The 18,751-nt window shown below is 36.3% G+C and overlaps 1 protein-coding gene across 2 annotated transcripts in view; it reads right to left on the bottom strand.

Moving 5' to 3' along the window:
* The window catches only part of LOC135208424 (serine-rich adhesin for platelets-like), a 92,703-nt gene that overhangs the window by 12,096 nt on the left and 61,856 nt on the right, over nucleotides 1-18,751 (bottom strand). For both annotated transcript variants that reach the window (XM_064240574.1, XM_064240573.1), the window contains one exon: nucleotides 15,560-15,603. In XM_064240574.1, the coding sequence (XP_064096644.1) occupies nucleotides 15,560-15,603 (44 nt within the window). The remainder of the gene's footprint in view (nucleotides 1-15,559; nucleotides 15,604-18,751) is intronic.

An 18,751-nucleotide genomic window follows, 5' to 3' on the forward strand; every position in this document is an offset into this window, starting at 1 on the left:
TGGGCGTACTGATGGGAGCTGGGACAGAGTGAGCCATGGGCCTATCAAACCTGAAGCAAGGCCTGTAACACTTATTTATAATCATATACAAAAGTATTCAGACATTTGAAAAATCATGCAAAGTATTTCATATACATTGTCCAGTTAAGTGATTGAAAGGGAATTAACATCAATGTAATGACCTGCTTCATATAAAAGATTAGATTCTAGGAATGGATCGCCTTCTCTCTCTCTCTCTCTCTCTCTCTCTCTCTCTCTCTCTCTCTCTCTCTCAAGGGAACTCAAGCTCATGAATGATGATCAACTGTATGAGAAAAACCTGGCAGATGCCTTCAATTATAGAAAGGAAGTAGAAAATACCTGGATAGAAGCAGAAGAGGGAAACCAGTCACTAAAAAATTACATACTATGAAGAGGATATTCACGAGAAGACCCAACATTGACACACTTTATTAGTTTGGAAATCCAAGTTAATAAATGATACTCGGCCGTCTCAAGAAAAACTGGCTAATGCCCAGTCATAGATGGAAGACAGAAACTGTCTTGACAGAAGTAGATGGTGGAAAAAACTGGCATAAACAAATTACCATGAAGAAGATTTCACGAGAAGGACCCCCACATGTATTTATACACCAGGGAATCCAAGATAACTGTCGATCATCAACCGCACGAGGAACAACTGAAAGATGCCCTCCATCGTATAAAGATGGAGAAAATAGAAAAGTCAATGGCAGAAAAAGATGAAAGAAAAAGACAATAAATCGGAGATATATAGAGGCAACTAATAAAAAACGGAGAAAATTGGAGGAAAAATTGAAAGACGCTTCAATCTACTAGACTAATAGACAAAAATGGATATTTATTGACAGAGGTTGCAGTATGATTAGGTAAAAAGATCTACTGATGAAGGAGAGGGAGAGGTACTAAGCTGAAAAACAATTCACTTGGAGCAAGACACAGAAACAGGACAAAGAAGTGGTTAACTTTATACAACATGAAATATGGCCTAAGGTAAAACTATAGAGTTGAAGAAGGAATTGCAAATATCATCTTTCCAATACGAGAATGGGAAAATTTTATCTTTTCTTATTACTCAGTTATCTTGAGAAAGAGTATCATTCTGATCATTATTAGGAACATGTGAAAAATCACAATTTTTTCATTATTATTATAATTTTTATTTATTTATTTATTTATTTATTTTTGCTAGTCTGGGGATTGTAAATTAAGAGAATTTTTAGAAAACCAAACTTTTGCCCATCAACATGGATGAAAATGTTCTCTTCAAATGTGATGCTGTGTTGATGTCAGTTTCGAATATAATTCGGAGTTTTAGAACCAATACTCCTTATCTTCTTATTGTCATGTACTCTCAGTTCAACTGCTTTATTGCTATAATCACCAGCAACATTATGCCTACCTAATAAATGTGGAAATTCTTTCAATGCTATAACAATATATATTGTAGGTACACATCTCTAAAACTGTAGTTCATAATGCATTATGCTCACAGGGACAATTTGTTTCCTTTCATGAGACACTGAAATATTTCCATCCAATTCGTTTGCAGTATCCATTTGTTTGAATTCTCTATCACTACAACTATTTGAGTCATCATCATCCTCAACGATTTTCACTTTCTCAATCCTGCATTTTCTCAAATTCTTGCACTGTTTCACAAAATAGTTCTTTTCCCCATACTTATTATAGTATCTCTTGCCATATGCCAGGCACCTTAATTTCTTTCAATGTGGTCTTTACCATAAAATCAAAGTTTGAAATTCGGTAGAGGCATCAGACCTGCAGTAATCATAAAGATGTCCTTTCTACTTCAAAAAGATTGATGACCTCTTAACTCCTTGCACCCATCTGCTTCTCTTGTTGAAGTTCCATTTCACAAAACTTACTACTCTCTCTACAGTCATTATCTCTAGCCCTATCATCTTTATGGTAGGCTACAATATCTTATTTAAAGGCTGGAAACTTATTTCGGTGAAAAAGAATTGAATTTTGACTGCAGTCAAAAAGTCTAGCACTGCCGAAGAATGGTGAAATAGCTTAGGCTACTAGATTAGTCTAGGCTGAGCCTACCCGTCTTCTGTCTGTTGCAGTGGCGGGTTGAAGGCGAGGGCACCTGGTCACGTGCCCCCCCCCCCCCCCCCCCCCGCCCCCCCCCCCCCCCCCCCCCCCCCCCCCCCCCCCCCCCCCCCACCCCCCCCCCCCCCCCCACCCGCCCCCCCCCACCTCCCCTCAATGGCCATGAATAATACAACAATGTTTTCATTCAAAAAATCATTATTACAACAAGAGCAACAACTGTACAGCACCAAAAACAGTAAGAACAACAACTACTGTGTTTATATACATGCATGTACATATATATTGCCACTGGTCGGTTGTCACTATTCCAACATGATGAGCGTTAGTTATGCATTAGCTAGTAACAACCAAACCTCCGGCCTCCTTCGTGGATGACGTGCGCATCAAATGTAAAGCATTAGATTTGATATAAAAATGAACCTGAACAATATTCTATATTGTTACAGATATTACCATATATATTAATTATATAATATAATAATATCTATATATATATATATATATATATAACTAAAGTTTCAGAATATCGTAAAATTACTCTCACATAAATCATACTTAGTGGGGATCATTAAAGGAAGGCAAAATCATGGGCAAAAAGAGGCCATTTTTCATCATGTACAAGAGACCTAATGGAAAGAGGGCCGCCGTGACAAGGAAGGAGGGTGCTGGGAAAACCACTGGTCGGGTAACTCACGTGATGGAAGATGACCAGAAGAAATGAACGGCAATTCTAATTAAAACGCAGACATTATGATTGTAAACTGAGGAACGAGGGGCCCAAACGAAAGGTTACTGAAGAACACAGGGACACAATGACAGTGAACAATCAGAAGAGGATCAAGGATGGAGATCTACATTCCTTGTTGAAGTGGCTTCAATAAAAATGGACTCCAACAGATCCCTTCTGTGGTGGCTTCAAAAATCTTTGAAAGGTTAACTCTAGACAGGATGAACAGCTTCATTGAAAAGTACTCTATTCTTAATAATTCTCAATATGGCTTCCGCAAGAATAGAAGTACTACACAGGCCATTATCAAATTTCTCTCTATTGCAACAAAGGCTTATCAAGAGAAGAGTTTCTGTGTCTGCTTCTTCCTTGACTTGAGAAAGGCATTTGACACTGTGTCACACAAGATACTTTTGGATACACTACAACATATGGGTTTCATGGCCAATTTCATCTATAGCTAAGATCATACTTTGCTAACAGAAGGCAGTTTGTAAGTGTAAATGGTGTTGATTCTGATGTTAAAGTGATTACATGTGGTGTGCCTCAAGGGTCTATACTTGGTCCTCTTTGTTTTAATATATTTATAAATGACCTACCTAATGCAGTGCAGGCCGAAACAATTTTATTTGCGGATGATGCTGCTTTTCTGCTGGTTTCCCATTCATTCACCGAGCTTATGAATAAAGTTAGGAATTTGTTTAGTGAACTTGAGGTATACTTAAAAGCAAATATGCTAACTCCTAATACTAGTAAGAGTAAGTTGATGTTTGTCCTGACCAGGTCTCCCCAAGAACTTCCCGTCCTATCTTTCGCTGATGGCATTATTGAATGGGTAACGGACTTCAAATACTTAGGCTTGACTATCACTAATACCTTGACCTATACAAAACACATTAACAATGTCTCACTTAATGTCAGCCGTATAACTGGAGCAATTATTAGTACTCGTGATTTCTTGCCGACTGACATATTGCTTAAACTATATTATGCTCTAGTGCTCCCCTACTTGAATAACCACCTCTTAATATGGGGCTCGGCACCTGTTACTGTGCTTAAGAGATTGAAGGTACGTGTCAACAACTTGCTAAGAATAATTCTGGGAGTCAGATATGAGGATGGAAGACCGGTGATGGGCACATCGGAACTATATGCACGTTTGCAGATACTAAACATAAGTAGCTTGTATAAACTAAGCTTATTCAAGTTCTTGAGGAGACTGCTTATGGGTGAGCTGCCCTACTTTTTATGATCTTTTGTTACGACCCAATTTAAGTTCCCATGAATATGCTACTAGGGGCCGTGGTTATCATACACCTATCATACGTACGGAGGTTGAAAGGAGATTCCTCCACTATCAGCTGATTGGGCTTAACAATGAACTTGACAGAAAACTTTTAGAAGATTCCTTTTATGTTTCTCTCAGAAATTACAAAAAACTGTTACTTGCACAACAGTAGGTATTTTAAGTAGTGTTGAACTGTCCTTTTTAAAGACTCCTTTTAGTTACCCAGGTATCTTTTATTCCTTGGAACACAAGCTGGACCTGTGTGCTATTTTATTGGCATTTGTATAAATGCTTTTTGTGTTGCAAGCTGGACTTGTATTCTTTTGTATTTTAATGTCTTACTTAGTATTACAATCCTTTGTCAAAATAGGCTCGACCCATGTATTTTTATGTCTGTGTTTTAGCTTGTAAGTCTGTATAAATTTTATGTAAAACCAGTCAACTTACTTTATATAACTCGCCATACAAGCATTAAATTGCTTCGGCGAATTTTCTGCTTATTTTATGAATTTGTAACAAATAAGGACAAACAAATATACTATACTATACTATACTATAGAGGAATTATCCCAGTTAACAGAATGGCCTGTCTTAAATCAATGATGCACAATGCCATTAATCGTTAGGCCTCTTGAAATGGTATATTTGTGCTGTGGGTATCTCATTTCAGTACTTTTGATGTTTGACCTACATAAATCTTATTATATTCTTTGCAAGGAATACTGTACACAATATTGTTTGAATTGGCAAGCTATTCTAATTAGTTTATTTCTCAAAATTATATTAAAATACTAAGTTAATACCAATAGTTTTTACAACGGGTACATCAGGAATGAAATTAAGATGAAATGGAAAAGGGATTGTAATATGTATTTTTTGCTTTATTTTTATAAAGTTGCAAAAAATATGGAGGGTAACATAATTAATCTCCTATTTTATCAATAACTTTAAATTCATCTTCCAAAAATTCAGGACTGCAAATTCTAAGAGGTCAAAGATACGTACTAGAAAATGTTGCCACCTTAATTTGTTTAACATGGCTAGAGTAAAAATGAATATGTGAAAAATTATTAGCGGGTTTCCTATATACATTATAATAAAAAACTGGTGTTATTTCTAATAACTAGGACATCTAAAAATAGTATGCAATTATTTTCTTCATATTCTATTGTGAATTTTATGGATGGTACAAGATTATTAATTGTATGCAAAAAATCAGGAATATTTACATTTTCTTGTGCAAAACAAAAACAACCGTCTACATATTTAACCCAAAACACCTTAAGAGAATAAATTTCTTTGAATAAGTCTAGACTCAAAGATCTCCATGTAAATATTAGACAAAAGTGGCGAAGGAGGGTTCCCCATAGCCACACCAAATATTTGTTCATAAAAATTACCATTGCAAGTGAATTTACAATTTTTTTATACAAACGTATATCAAATGAATAATGATATTGGTAAGTAATTCTAGATTATACAAGTTCAAATTTTGTGGTAAATATGGACCAAGTCATCGATAGGAACTTTAGTAAATAAAGAAGTCACATCAAAACTGGTTCATTTGTCAGTACTGGATAATTCAATATGGGAGAGTTTAGCACAGAAAACAAGTTTTGTAAATGGGAATTTGAAATAGTACCCAGGATAGGTGACAATAATTTAACTAGATATTTAGGAAGTTTATAACTAATAGAACCGCTTGAACTGATAATGAGCAGAATAGGAAAATCTCTTTTATGTTTTGATTAACCCGTAGATGTAAGGTAAAGATGGGCCAATCATCGCTGCTTTCTCTTTTATTAAACTGGATTCATTTTAGAACTGAAACTTCCTATGATATCAGCTAATGGGCGTTTCCGTAGTTTGTTGTAAGTACTAGAATCAGATAATATGTTTTCCAATTTTTCAGCACAGCTAATGTTATCCATTATTACAGAACAACTGGATTTGTCAGCTTTAGTAATATGCAAACTTTTATCTTTCTTCGTTTCATGAATTGCATCGATAAACCTTTTTGGGAAATTCACTCTTGTATTAGGTACTTGAAGTCAGCCGAAGAAAAGACCTTTAACTAAATTCATTGAAGGTGATACACAGTCGCGTTTCTCTTTTCCAGTTTTAATATCTCCGAGATGATGTTTGTGCACGAAATGTCATCACTAATAGAATATGATACGGCAGAGCCTGAAACACAATTTAAGATTCTGGTTCAGTTCTTTGTTTGAAAGATTTATTACACAATCATCAACACGTGCTTGAAGATATCACAAAATCCACGTAAGATTTAATTTCATGAACAGGATTCCCCCAGATGGGAAAACAAGTGCTACTAAGTAGAATTTATAGTAGCCTTAGCTTGAGCTAAACGAACGAGTTCATCACCTGAATTATAAATGCAAAATTCTCATTGAGATAAGGGATTGGAATAACAAACATAATGTTTGTTATTCCAATCACTTATCTCAATGAGAATTTTGCATTTATAATTCAGGTGATGAACTCGTTCGTTTAGCTCAAGCTAAGGCTACTATAAATTCTACTCAGTAGCACTTGTTTTCCCATCTGGGGGAATCCTGTTCATGAAATTAAATCTTACGTGGATTTTGTGATATCTTCAAGCACGTGTTCCTTCGTGTTATATTACATTGATATATATATATATATATATATATATATAAAAATACATATACACATATATATATAATATATATATATATATATATATATATATATATACTATATATATATATATATATATATATATATACAGCACATGACCTCGAGAAAAAAGAAACAACCGAGTGCAAGATCTTTAACCTTTACTCTAAGACATTTTTAAGGAAACAACACGCAATGGGACAAGACTGCGAAAAATCCTTTGTTTTACAAAGAACTACGATTAAATGGGCATATAACCATTCTGATGCTTACAAAAGTAGCTCTTCAGGTGAAGAACAGCTGTCTAGGATTAACTCAAGTACTGTATAACCAAGGAAAGGCAAAGGATTACACAGATTCTTTTGTTTCCATTTGTAAACAATATTATCTTCTTTCGTTGGCTCTACTAACGAATATATTGGGAGATTCCTTGAAACGGTATTTTTAAACCTTCTAATCATACTATTATGGGATCAATCAACTCTGTCTGTTGTTTCACTTAGGAGCACAATAAAACATTTGTCCCACTGTATATCGTTTCCTTTCAAATGCCTCAGAGTGAAAGCTAAAGATCTTGCGCTCTGTATTTTCCCTTTTCTGATTATTTTCGTGATATATCTAAAGTATCTGTTTATTTTCGTGATATATATAAAGTATAAAAAGCCAATTAAAACACTCTGGTTTAAAACTAGGGACTATATTTCGGTGGACTGACTCCCAACCTTATCAAGTAGTGAATGACAGAAGTAGTTACATTTGCAAATTGTATAGTGGGAGATATGCAACTATATATTTCACCAATGTAACTTCTTCTGTCATTCACTACTTGATAAGGGTGGGAGTCAGTCCACCGAAATATAGTCCCTAGTTTTAAACCAGAGTGTTTTAATTGGCTTTTTATGCTTATATATTACGATCCCTGGTCATTTAGTTCCAAAGAAATGCGAGAGAGGACGCAAGTATTAAAATAGCTGGGGATGGGACAGTTAGAATACATTGCGGCAAGTCAGTATCGTTGCTGGTACTCTGCATGACACCTGGGGGCACTTGTGACATCAAACTATGGATGTGTGTCATGCAAAATGAAGAAAAGGATGAACAGACTTTTTCAAATATGTTGACGTTTTTAAGAGAGAGAGAGAGAGAGAGAGAGAGAGAGAGAGAGAGAGAGAGAGAGAGAGAGAGAGAGAGAGAGAGAGAGAGAGAGAGAGAGAGAGAGAGAGAAAGAAATCATTACGCCTCAAAGGAGGTAACAGATTTGCTTTCCCCAAACAATAATTAACATTATAAAATAGTTTTCTGCAGATGAATATTCCAGTACAAATAGTCTTCATTCGGAAGCCACCAAGAACTCTGACGGCAATCAAAACTTTTTTTGAAACATAAAAAAAGGAAAGTAATAGAAGGCAGTATCATGAGGTTAAAGAAAGAGATATTCAAGGCACAACATTACTACTAGAAGCATCAGGGGTAATAATGACGGCAACAGAGGTGTGTTTCTCTCTCTCTCTCTCTCTCTCTCTCTCTCTCTCTCTCTCTCTCTCTCTCTCTCTCTCTCTCTCTCTCTCTCTCTCCCAAGGAAAACTGCCATATTGATGTGGACCAATTGCACCATCTGGCACACGCAAACCACTGGAAGATTAAGCAGACCACTATAATTAACGTTAGCTGACATTATAATAGCAGTGCTGCGAGTGGGAAGAACAGCTAGAGAGTGTATCAAAGCCCTACTCAATGAAAGTTCATTTCTCTCTTTTCCTATCAACTTGTATGAGCAGCGTTCATGTTTTGTGAAACCCTCTTTTGGTTTTGCGAGGTTGGAAATAAGCAGTAAGCATATGTATATACGTCCTTTTGTAATTTACTCCTAAACAAGGAAACTTCAAACTAAGAAACAAAATTTGTACTGCGTGACTTAAGATGATAGTGAAAAGCTGAAAAATCTCAATGTTAAATTTTACAGAATCCCAAGGAGACGGTAAACGGATATGTGAAATAGATACACGGTTCAAGAAGTGGGTGGAAATACTTTATTACCTGAGTAATTTGCTTTTATTTCACTTTAGACTAGAATTTCAACATGTAAGGCGACAACTTTCCCAGGTAAGGGAGCATTAATTATGCGTTTTATTTTCTGCTGCACTGGAAAGGCCAACTTATTCAAACAATAAAAAGGCAGTATAGATATATATCTCTCTCACTCTAGTTCCTCGTTGGACGAGTGGTTTACGTGCTTGCCTACCGATTCGGAAGTCGCGAGTTCGATTCCCTGCCCTGCCAACGTGGAATCAAAGGAATTTATTGCTGGTGATTAGAAATTCATTTCTCGATACAATCAGCTGTAGGTCCCGTTGCTAGTTATAGGTAACCAATTGGTTCCTCGCCAAGTAAAAATATCTAATCCTTCGGGCTAGCCAGAGGAGAGCTGTTAATCAGCTCAGTGGTCTGGTTAAACTAAGATATACGTAACCTTTCTCTCTCTCTCTCTCTCTCTCTCTCTCTCTCTCTCTCTCTCTCTCTCTCTTTCTCTGCTCGTCTCTCTCTTTTCTCTCTCTCTCTCTCTCTCTCTCTCTCTTCTCTCTCTCCGGACAGTATTGATGAAGTTAAGCTTCTAATTCTATATTAAACAATCTCTTAATTTTTTTTAACTTAATCTTGTAAGACAACAACAAAATTCCCAAACGAGAGCGAGAGAATAAAACAAGAATTCCATAATATTAACGGAAACAGAACTGATTAAGAAACATAAATGGATTATTTTTCAAGTGATGACAAAACCTCAATCATTGGGAAAAGAAAACAGGTCATTGGACTCAGAATAATGACTGTTTGTAGGCCGTCACTCATCATGAAAGGACAAAGCAAATGGGAAAGAACAGATCCTAGAATGGAACCTCTACAGTTAAGGAGACAGGCAGAGGCAGTCTTCTTTTTTTCTTTTTTCTTTTTTTTTTGTCAGAAGAGAGAAGCTAATCCTACTGTCCGAGCTGTCTGTTAAATTAATTTTCCACCTTTATTCTTGGAATATGAGAAGCATATGAGATTTAGGGCCGAGGCCAAGCGCTGGGACCTATGAGGTCATTCAGCTCTGAAAGGAAAAATGAGAGTAAGGGATGTTTTAAAGGTATAAAAGGATAGAACCTCGCAACTGCACTATGAACCAATTGTTAGGAGAGGGTGGAAAGTAAAATGGAAGAAAGCGAAGTGAACGGAGATCTAGTAAAAGGAATGAAGGTTGCAGCTAGGGGCCGAAGGACGCTGCAAAGAACCTTAAGTAATGTCTACAGTACACCGACGGTACTATCCACCTACGGGGGCATTTTTGGAAGCCCTTCCTTCGGTCCTTACTAGATCCATCAGGGCCAATGTGTATCTGGGGAACTTACCCTAAAGTCTATAAATGTTAGATGCAGAAACTTGATATAAAATAATCCAGAGGAGCAGAGACAATAATTGATCCTGAAATATTTATGAAACTGCAAGAAGTCCTCAAATGTACAGGTTCATATCCCTTCAAAAGAAGGTGGTAGCCTCCTAGGAACTCGTACATATCCCATGTTAATTCTTGACAATAGCCAACACTCGGATATGATACGACAGATTCACTCCCTGTTTAGATTTTATTTAATTCTCTTTCCTAATAGTAGCAGTTATGATTTGGACCATCGACGGACGGTCTCTTGTTTGTCACTTTTTCGTAAGTTGCATTTCAACAGAGGTCTTTGACATTCACAATCGATCCCTGATCCCTTTTCATCTGCCGAGAGAGAGCAACCACATTCACTGAACAGCAGCACCAATATGCAGTCAATGTTTAGCCTCGCTGTCGAAATTCCCAGTTCCAGAGGTCCTTTATTCCTCACACCATTGGACTGTGGAACAACCTCCAAGAGGATGTCGTGCAATTAATTAGGACTTCTGAAGTTCAAGCGAAGGTGCAATACATTACTAACCTAATACTATTCTCTTTTCATTTTAATACATTTTCATCCATTTATTATTTTATTACTTTATTTATTTTTTCCCTTTTTAATCTTTTTTAATAAGTGGTGCCTCTTCTTTCTGTATTTCCCTTTACCTCCTCTTACTACTTCCTAATAAACACTATATTCTTTGGAAGCTTAAATTTCAAGCCATCTTCTGAATAATAATAATAATAATAATAATAATAATAATAATAATAATAATAATAATAATAATAATAATAATAATAATAAAATAATAATAATAATAATAATAATAATAATAATAATAGCTATGATTCCCATGACAGAAGCACTGCAGGAAATGGATGCTGGGTACCAACTCAAGAAAGGAGGCAACAGAATTAACCATCTGATGTTCACGGACGGGAAGAGCATCAAGGAAATGGATACCCTAAACCAGACTGTAAGGACTGTATCTGGAGAAATCAGGATGGAGTTTGGAATAGAAAAATGTGCCTTGGTCAACATACAAAAAGGCAAAGTGACAAGGACTGAAGGGATGAAGCTACCGGACGTAGATGACACAGGATGCAAACACCTGGGAATAATAGGAGAGGATATAAAACACCAAGGGATGAAGGACACGATCAGGAAAAAATATACACATAGACTTAACGCGATACTCAAATCAAAACTCAACCGGAAATATGATGAAAGCCAAAACATATGGGCAGTAAAAGTAATTAGATACAACACAAAAGGGAGGAGGAAGAGGGCGCTTAAACATAGAGGACTGCGTCAACATCGAGCGCAGAGCACTGAGGCAATACCTGAAAACCAGTGAAGACGAATGGCTATGGGGTGCATGGGAAGAAGGAATGATAAAAGTAGATGAAGACCCAGGAATATACTACAGAGACGGGAATGACAAACAGAACAGAGGAATGGCACAACAAACCAACGCTCGGACAGTATATGGGACAAACTAAAGAACTGGCCAGCGATGAAACATGGCAATGGCTGCAGAGGGGAGAACTCGAAAAGAAAACAGAAGGAATGCTAACAGCGACACAAGATCCTAAGAACCAGATGTGTTCAAAGAACGATATATGGAAATAACATCTCACCCCTATGTAGGAAGTGTAATATGAAAAACGAGACCATGAACCACATAGTATGCGAATGTCTGGCACTTGCACAGAACCAGTACAAGAAGAAGCATGATTCAGTAGCAAAAGCCCTCCACGGGAGCCTGTAGTAGTAAATGGTACGAACACCAACCTGAGGGAGTGATAGAAAACGATCAAGCAAAGACCCTCTGGGACTATGGTATCAGAACAAATAAGGTGATACGTGGCAGTAGACCAGACGTGACGTTGATTGACAAAGTTAAGAAGAAAGTATCACTCACTGATGTCGTAACACCATGGGACACCAGAGCAGATGAGAAAGAAAGAGAAAAACTGACTAGTATCAAGACCTGAAAATAGAAATAATAAGGATGTGAGATATGCCAGTGAAAATTATACCATTAGTCGTAGGGACACTAGGCACGATCCCCTGAAAAGGAACCTGGAAATACTAGATGCTGAAGTAGCTCTAGGACTCATGCAGAAGAATGTTACTAGAAACAGCGAACATAGAAAGAAAAATGATGGACTCCTTAGGAGGCAGGATGCAACCCGGAACCTCATACTATAAATACCACCCAGTCGAATAGGCTGAGAGTGATACACACACACACACAAATAAATAAATAAAAACACAAAATAAAACAATAATAATAATAAGTACCATTTATACTCCAGTCTGCAACACTGGGACACTTCAACAAGCAAAAGTAACTTATGTCACTGACAAAGTAATCACTATAAAATGTTCTATTCTGACAAGTCAGTCCGAATTACGAAGTCTGGCTGGTTTTCACATTGATGCCTCGAGGAGAAATCTCGTCTCCTGTTAGAAAAGCTTACGAGACAATTTTCTGAAATTTCCGGTCATTACCGACGGAAATTGTCCAAAAATGCAATCGATGTTCCACATTTTTTACTCTGAATATACTGATGATGACACACCTTGCCTAATCGTGTCTTTCATGTCAAGATACACCTCCTTGTGCAACTGTTTCAGAAATAGAAGTTGTTGCCCTTAGAAACTGCTGTAAAAGAAACTGTATCCTAGAATCCTTAAAAAAAGGAAAAAACCAGGCTATTACCGTATTGAATTTATCTATGCTCTTAAGACAGTGTACCATGCGATTTACCAGTAACACTAAAGTATCTCTCGCCTCTACAATTTTAGTAGTTAAAAATCTCTTCAACACTACTGAATATATAACCGGAACACCCACATATACTGAGTCCTGTTACGGTATATAACTCGACACTAAACTAATCGCCATCGTAAGAGTTCAGTCTGTATTGAGTATTCATTTACTTATTTATTCGTATATTATGTTATTTGCATTTGATTTGCACGTCTGTCAGCAGCCTTTTCTTTGTATCTGTTATGGAAGTGTTTTATTCTGTGAAATGTTTTACAACAACAACAACAACAACAACAACAACAACAACAACAACAATAATAATAATAATAATAATAATAATAATAATAATAATAATAATAATAATACTGCAAAGTTGGTTGGTCGTGAGCCTTGGGTTTTCTTGCACATACAATAACCGACTGACTCAATATATTACGATCATACTGGATGAAAGGTTAAGCTATAATTCTTTACATTTTCAAAGCCTAATGGCTGTTTGTTACTTTTCAAAATTTATGTATTACACACGATGATAGATCATTTTTGCAACAAAGGCAAAAATTCTTTCAAGAACTCATTTTACTAGTTAAAACTCAGCCAAAGTTTACCAAGCTAATTTGGACAATACCCTGGCTTGACACTATATTCCAATGTGGGAATTGTCATTTCACTGGGATTTTAATAGCAGCCTCTTCACCTCATAAATGGTGCTTTTCAAAGGTGAACATTAAGTTGGGCTTTCTACCAAAACTTATTTATTTAGTATGCAGCCAATTTATAGTTACTGAAATACTAAATACCAAACTTACTCATTTAATACATTCGAAAATTATTTTTAAAGATGCAAATGAAATAATTAACGTCCTCCTCTATGCTTATTTATCTACGTAGCAATTAGCACTTACATATGCAGCTTCTGGAAAATGCTGATCGTTGCCTTTAAAATATTCGCTCTGGGCTTCAGTGAAATCAACTGCCACTGGTTACAGACTACCAAAGATCGTCTAAAATTGACAGGGTCGATGCACTGTTCCTAGGCTCCTTTTTTTATTTGAGTTAAGACCGGCATCCATATACAAATTCAGAAGATTTTTGCTTTATTGTTCTTACTTATGACTATACTCTAGTTCGTTGTTACGCGTCATTTTCACAATATCAAAACTAGAGAATATGTCACAATGAATGTTGCATACAATGTTGCAAAACCTTCATTAATTCAAAGGGCTTTAGAGACTGTCTCTCTGAAGATAGAATGTACAAGTTAGGACGAAGGCCAAACGCTGGGACCTACGAGATCATTCAGTGCTGAAAGGAAAATTGAGAAGAAAGGTTACAAAGGTGTAACAGAAGGGAAACCTCGCAGTTCTACTATCAAACATTGCTAGAAGAGGATGGAAAGTAAGACGGAAGAGAGAATATGAACGGAGGTAAAGTAAGAGGAATGAAAGGGGTTGCAGCAAGGGGCCGATGGGACGCTGCAAAGAACCTTACGTAATGCCTACAGTGCACCTCCTCCCTACGGGGTTGTCTCTGAAGCCCCCTGATGTCAATCGTTAGCCTCCAACCCAAGCTATATCACCCATACCATCCTTCAAATAAAAATAAAACAATAAAAAATAAGTCTTTGAGAACAGGGAAAGTAGGACAACCGTTGAAGGTGGGGTTACAGGTCCTCAAAACAAAAGCAAGGCTTTCAATGTTCTTCAAAAGTGAAAAAAAACCGTTCTGCTGTTTAACCATTCAAAAGGTGGTTCATTTACAATCAAGAGCACTGCCACGAAATAATTATAACAATAATAATAAAAATCACTTTAAACACAAGGAAATTATGTAAGTCACTAACATAGAAAAGCAATGCACATGCATACACGAAATGAGAATACATGGCTCATTAAACACGTCATGTAAAATGCAGAGTGCAAACACTCTCCCTCTCTCTCGCACACACACATACACACTCACGAAACAGAGGTTAACGCCCTCAAGGCCAACCAAATCTGAATGGGAAACGGCTTTTATAAACACAAACATATACAAATAATTATATATATAATATATACACAAGTTTTTAAAAATCACAGTAGAAGTACAGTAGAAGCACGGGGCACAATGCCTGAATAAACAGGAGGAAGCACTTGTACTGACCTGCCTGTCATTTCCATGTAGTATTCGCTTATATAATATATGTGCACACACACATTTATATATATATATATATATATATATATATATATATACACGAATATGCATGTGTATAAATATGTATAAATATAAGTATGTATGTAGTGTATGTGTATCTATATATATATATATATATGTGATATATATATATAGATATAATAGTATGACATATACTATTATTGCATAAACTTAACAAAAGGTACCCCATCTAAAGGAATGCAACAGAATAATTTAGCTATAACTCTGCAATACTGGGCGCAGGCATTTTTACATTATTTTCCCGATAAAGTTAAGATAAATCTTTGTGTGTGTGTGTGTGTGTGTGTGTGTGTGTGTGTGTGTGTGTGTGTGTGTGATATCACACAGAAGACAATAAAAGGAACAGAACACAGAAGCAAAGCGCCACTTACCCTCCATGTCTGAGCGCTGAGTAAGTCTGTCAGGAAACACAATCCTGAAAAACAAAGTCGTTGCGATTACTATTTTGGTGACATGACGTAATGAACCTACTTCCTGATATCATTATTGTTCACATAGCTTAACGCAAAAGTAGCCCACCTGAAAAAAAAAGTTTCTATGAATGTACAAATGATGATAATCAAATTAGATTCTAGAGTTTATTCAGATTTATTATCCCTTTCAGATTTAAGTCTGAGGTGAGTAGAATTCAGAATACAAAATGTAATTTATAACATGTATTTTTCTACTGATTATTTCGACACCTCAAGCTACACTTTCCTGTATTCAGTGTAATGACATCGAATTAAATAGAAAATTAATGCAGGCTATATTCTCTTGTATTTCATAAATAATTGTTTTTAATTCAAAATATCTCGTTCTGGAAGCTGCAGGCAGTAGCAGAACATTAAGTTCAAGCTGAATTACACTTGCAAAAATATAGGAACGTTGTTTATTTTGCTCCAGTTATGAACAGAATTGCATGACATTGCAGTATACTTCGTTACGAAGATGAAGTAAGTTTTGCCGGTATTCTGCGTCATTAACTCTTCCTGAATTAGCTATTGTTCGTGTCATAATGATTCCCACGAGCGGTTCTACTTTAAATCATTAATATGATACTAATACGAACTGCTACACTGATAACTGAAGTATGTTTCAACTTGGTCATTCTCTAAATACGGTACCCTTCGTTGTTAGTCTTCAAAAGCCGTTCAGTATTTGTGAAAGCAACAGTAATATTCAACATATATAAATCCCTACAATACCACTTTTAACTTCAACATTTATCATCTGAATATCATTTTAAACATTTGCTCCCTCCGTAAATCCATTAAGAGGAAACTTATAAGATTTATTTTTCATACTTGCCAGTTTTTCTTAAGAAAAATATACATATCTAGACTCGGATACAAAATATAGAAAACAAATTCAAACTGATTTTGTGCTGCACATATTACGACGAGCGCAACGCCTGTCCATTGCAAAATAATAGATCTAATTTTACTTTATTGTGACGATTGCAAGGAACCACTTCACGGCTCGGAGTTTACAACCGAGAGTTTTCGAACTGCGGCAGTTATGAAAATGAGCTTCACTCCTGAAAGATAATACGCTGTTTCCGTAATCACTTGCAGATTTGGTTCCATCACATTTGATTAACGAGCTAATACTGTAACCTTATTTCAAAACATACATGGCCAACAATGCCGCAGATTTGCTGTTGTTATTCATCATTATTAACAGATTAATATACGCAGAAATTTGTATGTACGTAATAATAAAAATAAACATAAATTTCGTGCAAATCGGCATACACTAATGAGAACCATAAATTATCAATTCCGGAAAAGTTAAAATCTTTAACATTCATTAGATCCTGATGGACTAATTTCAGTTACATACACGTCACTTTATGGCCAACATATGCTGCTTGATAAGGACCGGATTTCAGTTTTATTGACGTGGATGACGTCCCTTACTAACAAAGCTTACGTAACCTAGGCTAGTAGCCGTGGGGGATCAGCGAGCGATGATCGCGGTGTTGATCACAACATAACTTCATTACTAGACTCACCTTTCTCAAGCTTCTCAGCTCTAAGAACCAAATAGTTTGCACATGTACAAGCGATTTTTTTTTTTTTTTCAAATGTAATACAAAATTCTCTTCTGATATCTTTAAGTATAACATTCTCTGGACTAAACATTATTCAAGTCGAGTATTAAAAAAAAAAAAGTTGAAAAGCTGAAAAAAATTAAAATCCATTAGTTTCAGTTCTTTGTTAATGGAATGATTTATTCATTTTCCACAACGCCAATTTCTTGTATACCCTTTGTGTGCGTTTCCTATACCATACTGGGCAGCATATAAAATACTTGTATTTTTTATAGCCATATTAGTGACACTAAATCTGTACGCCTTCAATATATTTCATATTCATTTTCCCTACTGGCAGCACTTCTTGTTTACCTAATGGGTATGGGTAAATGACCGAGCGGCGACATAGAGGCCACCGATCCCGGAATGCTGCCACCTTCCCATAAAAGTACTTGAATTCGCTGCCATGAGTATCAGTCAAGAATTGTATCTATCTAGGCAGCACACCGAGACCTCTACGCTCCTCACGAAGTATGAGTTTTCTCCTAAATTACTAAATAATGGCATAATTCAAGGGGTTTTTCGGGAAGTGGCCGCGTTCTGAGAGAGGTGGCCGCTATGTCGCCGATCGGTCATTTACTTCAAGACAATTAATGATAACAAGAGGCGGCCTTACATACTGGCTGCAAATACATATAGTTTGCTTCATTTTACATTCTCTTTTACCTATTTTCTCAAGCATTACTTTGACAAGGTAGAACGAAATTTACAAGATTTACGAATTTGGTCACATAATAAGCTAGAAAATTCCAGTTAGTTTTGCTTCAATACGATTAGAAAATCGAGTACGTATTTGCAACTTCTTGATACCCTTCTACTAAACAAGTTACTGCTTTCTTTATTTTCCGTCTTATATAGTAAGTTACTATAAGATTCTGAATATCACAAAATATACTTCCATCACGTAATGTTACTTCATTTACAAATGATATCTGTCCTTTACAAATACTGCTTTTCACTAAAATAACTGTTTGTGGCAGGTATGTGAACTAACCCCAAAGCAGTTTCAACAGTAACAAAAGCTTTTACATTAAGGAAGTTGAATATGTCCCACTAGGTGGCCGCTATGTTGCCGCTCATGCATTTACCCTAACGATATCTTGAGATTTTTGGTAATGGCTGCCTGTTGGCGATCCTACATAGAAAAACTTTAGCAATGCATTCATTAGGGATAAAATTTTATTTCAAACCATTATTGTATGCTGGACTTGAAAATATTTTCTTACACTTTGTTGCCTGCTTTGAATGTTTCCAATGGGATCACTATCTCTGTGGCTTCCCCAACTCAAATCCCACTTCCCCACTGTAGTCCCCAAACTGTTGAAGGCCTATTTGGGTGTGATCCTTTATCTCTACAAGTACTAATTTACCAGCGGAACTAATGCCAGAAACGTTCAACCCACTCATGAAAACACTCGTCGTAGGAAAACTTATCTCTACAAGTACTAATTTACCAGCGGAACTAATGCCAGAAACGTTCAACCCA

Source organism: Macrobrachium nipponense, chromosome 35, assembly GCF_015104395.2.
Source record: "Macrobrachium nipponense isolate FS-2020 chromosome 35, ASM1510439v2, whole genome shotgun sequence".
Lineage (NCBI taxonomy): Eukaryota > Metazoa > Arthropoda > Malacostraca > Decapoda > Palaemonidae > Macrobrachium > Macrobrachium nipponense.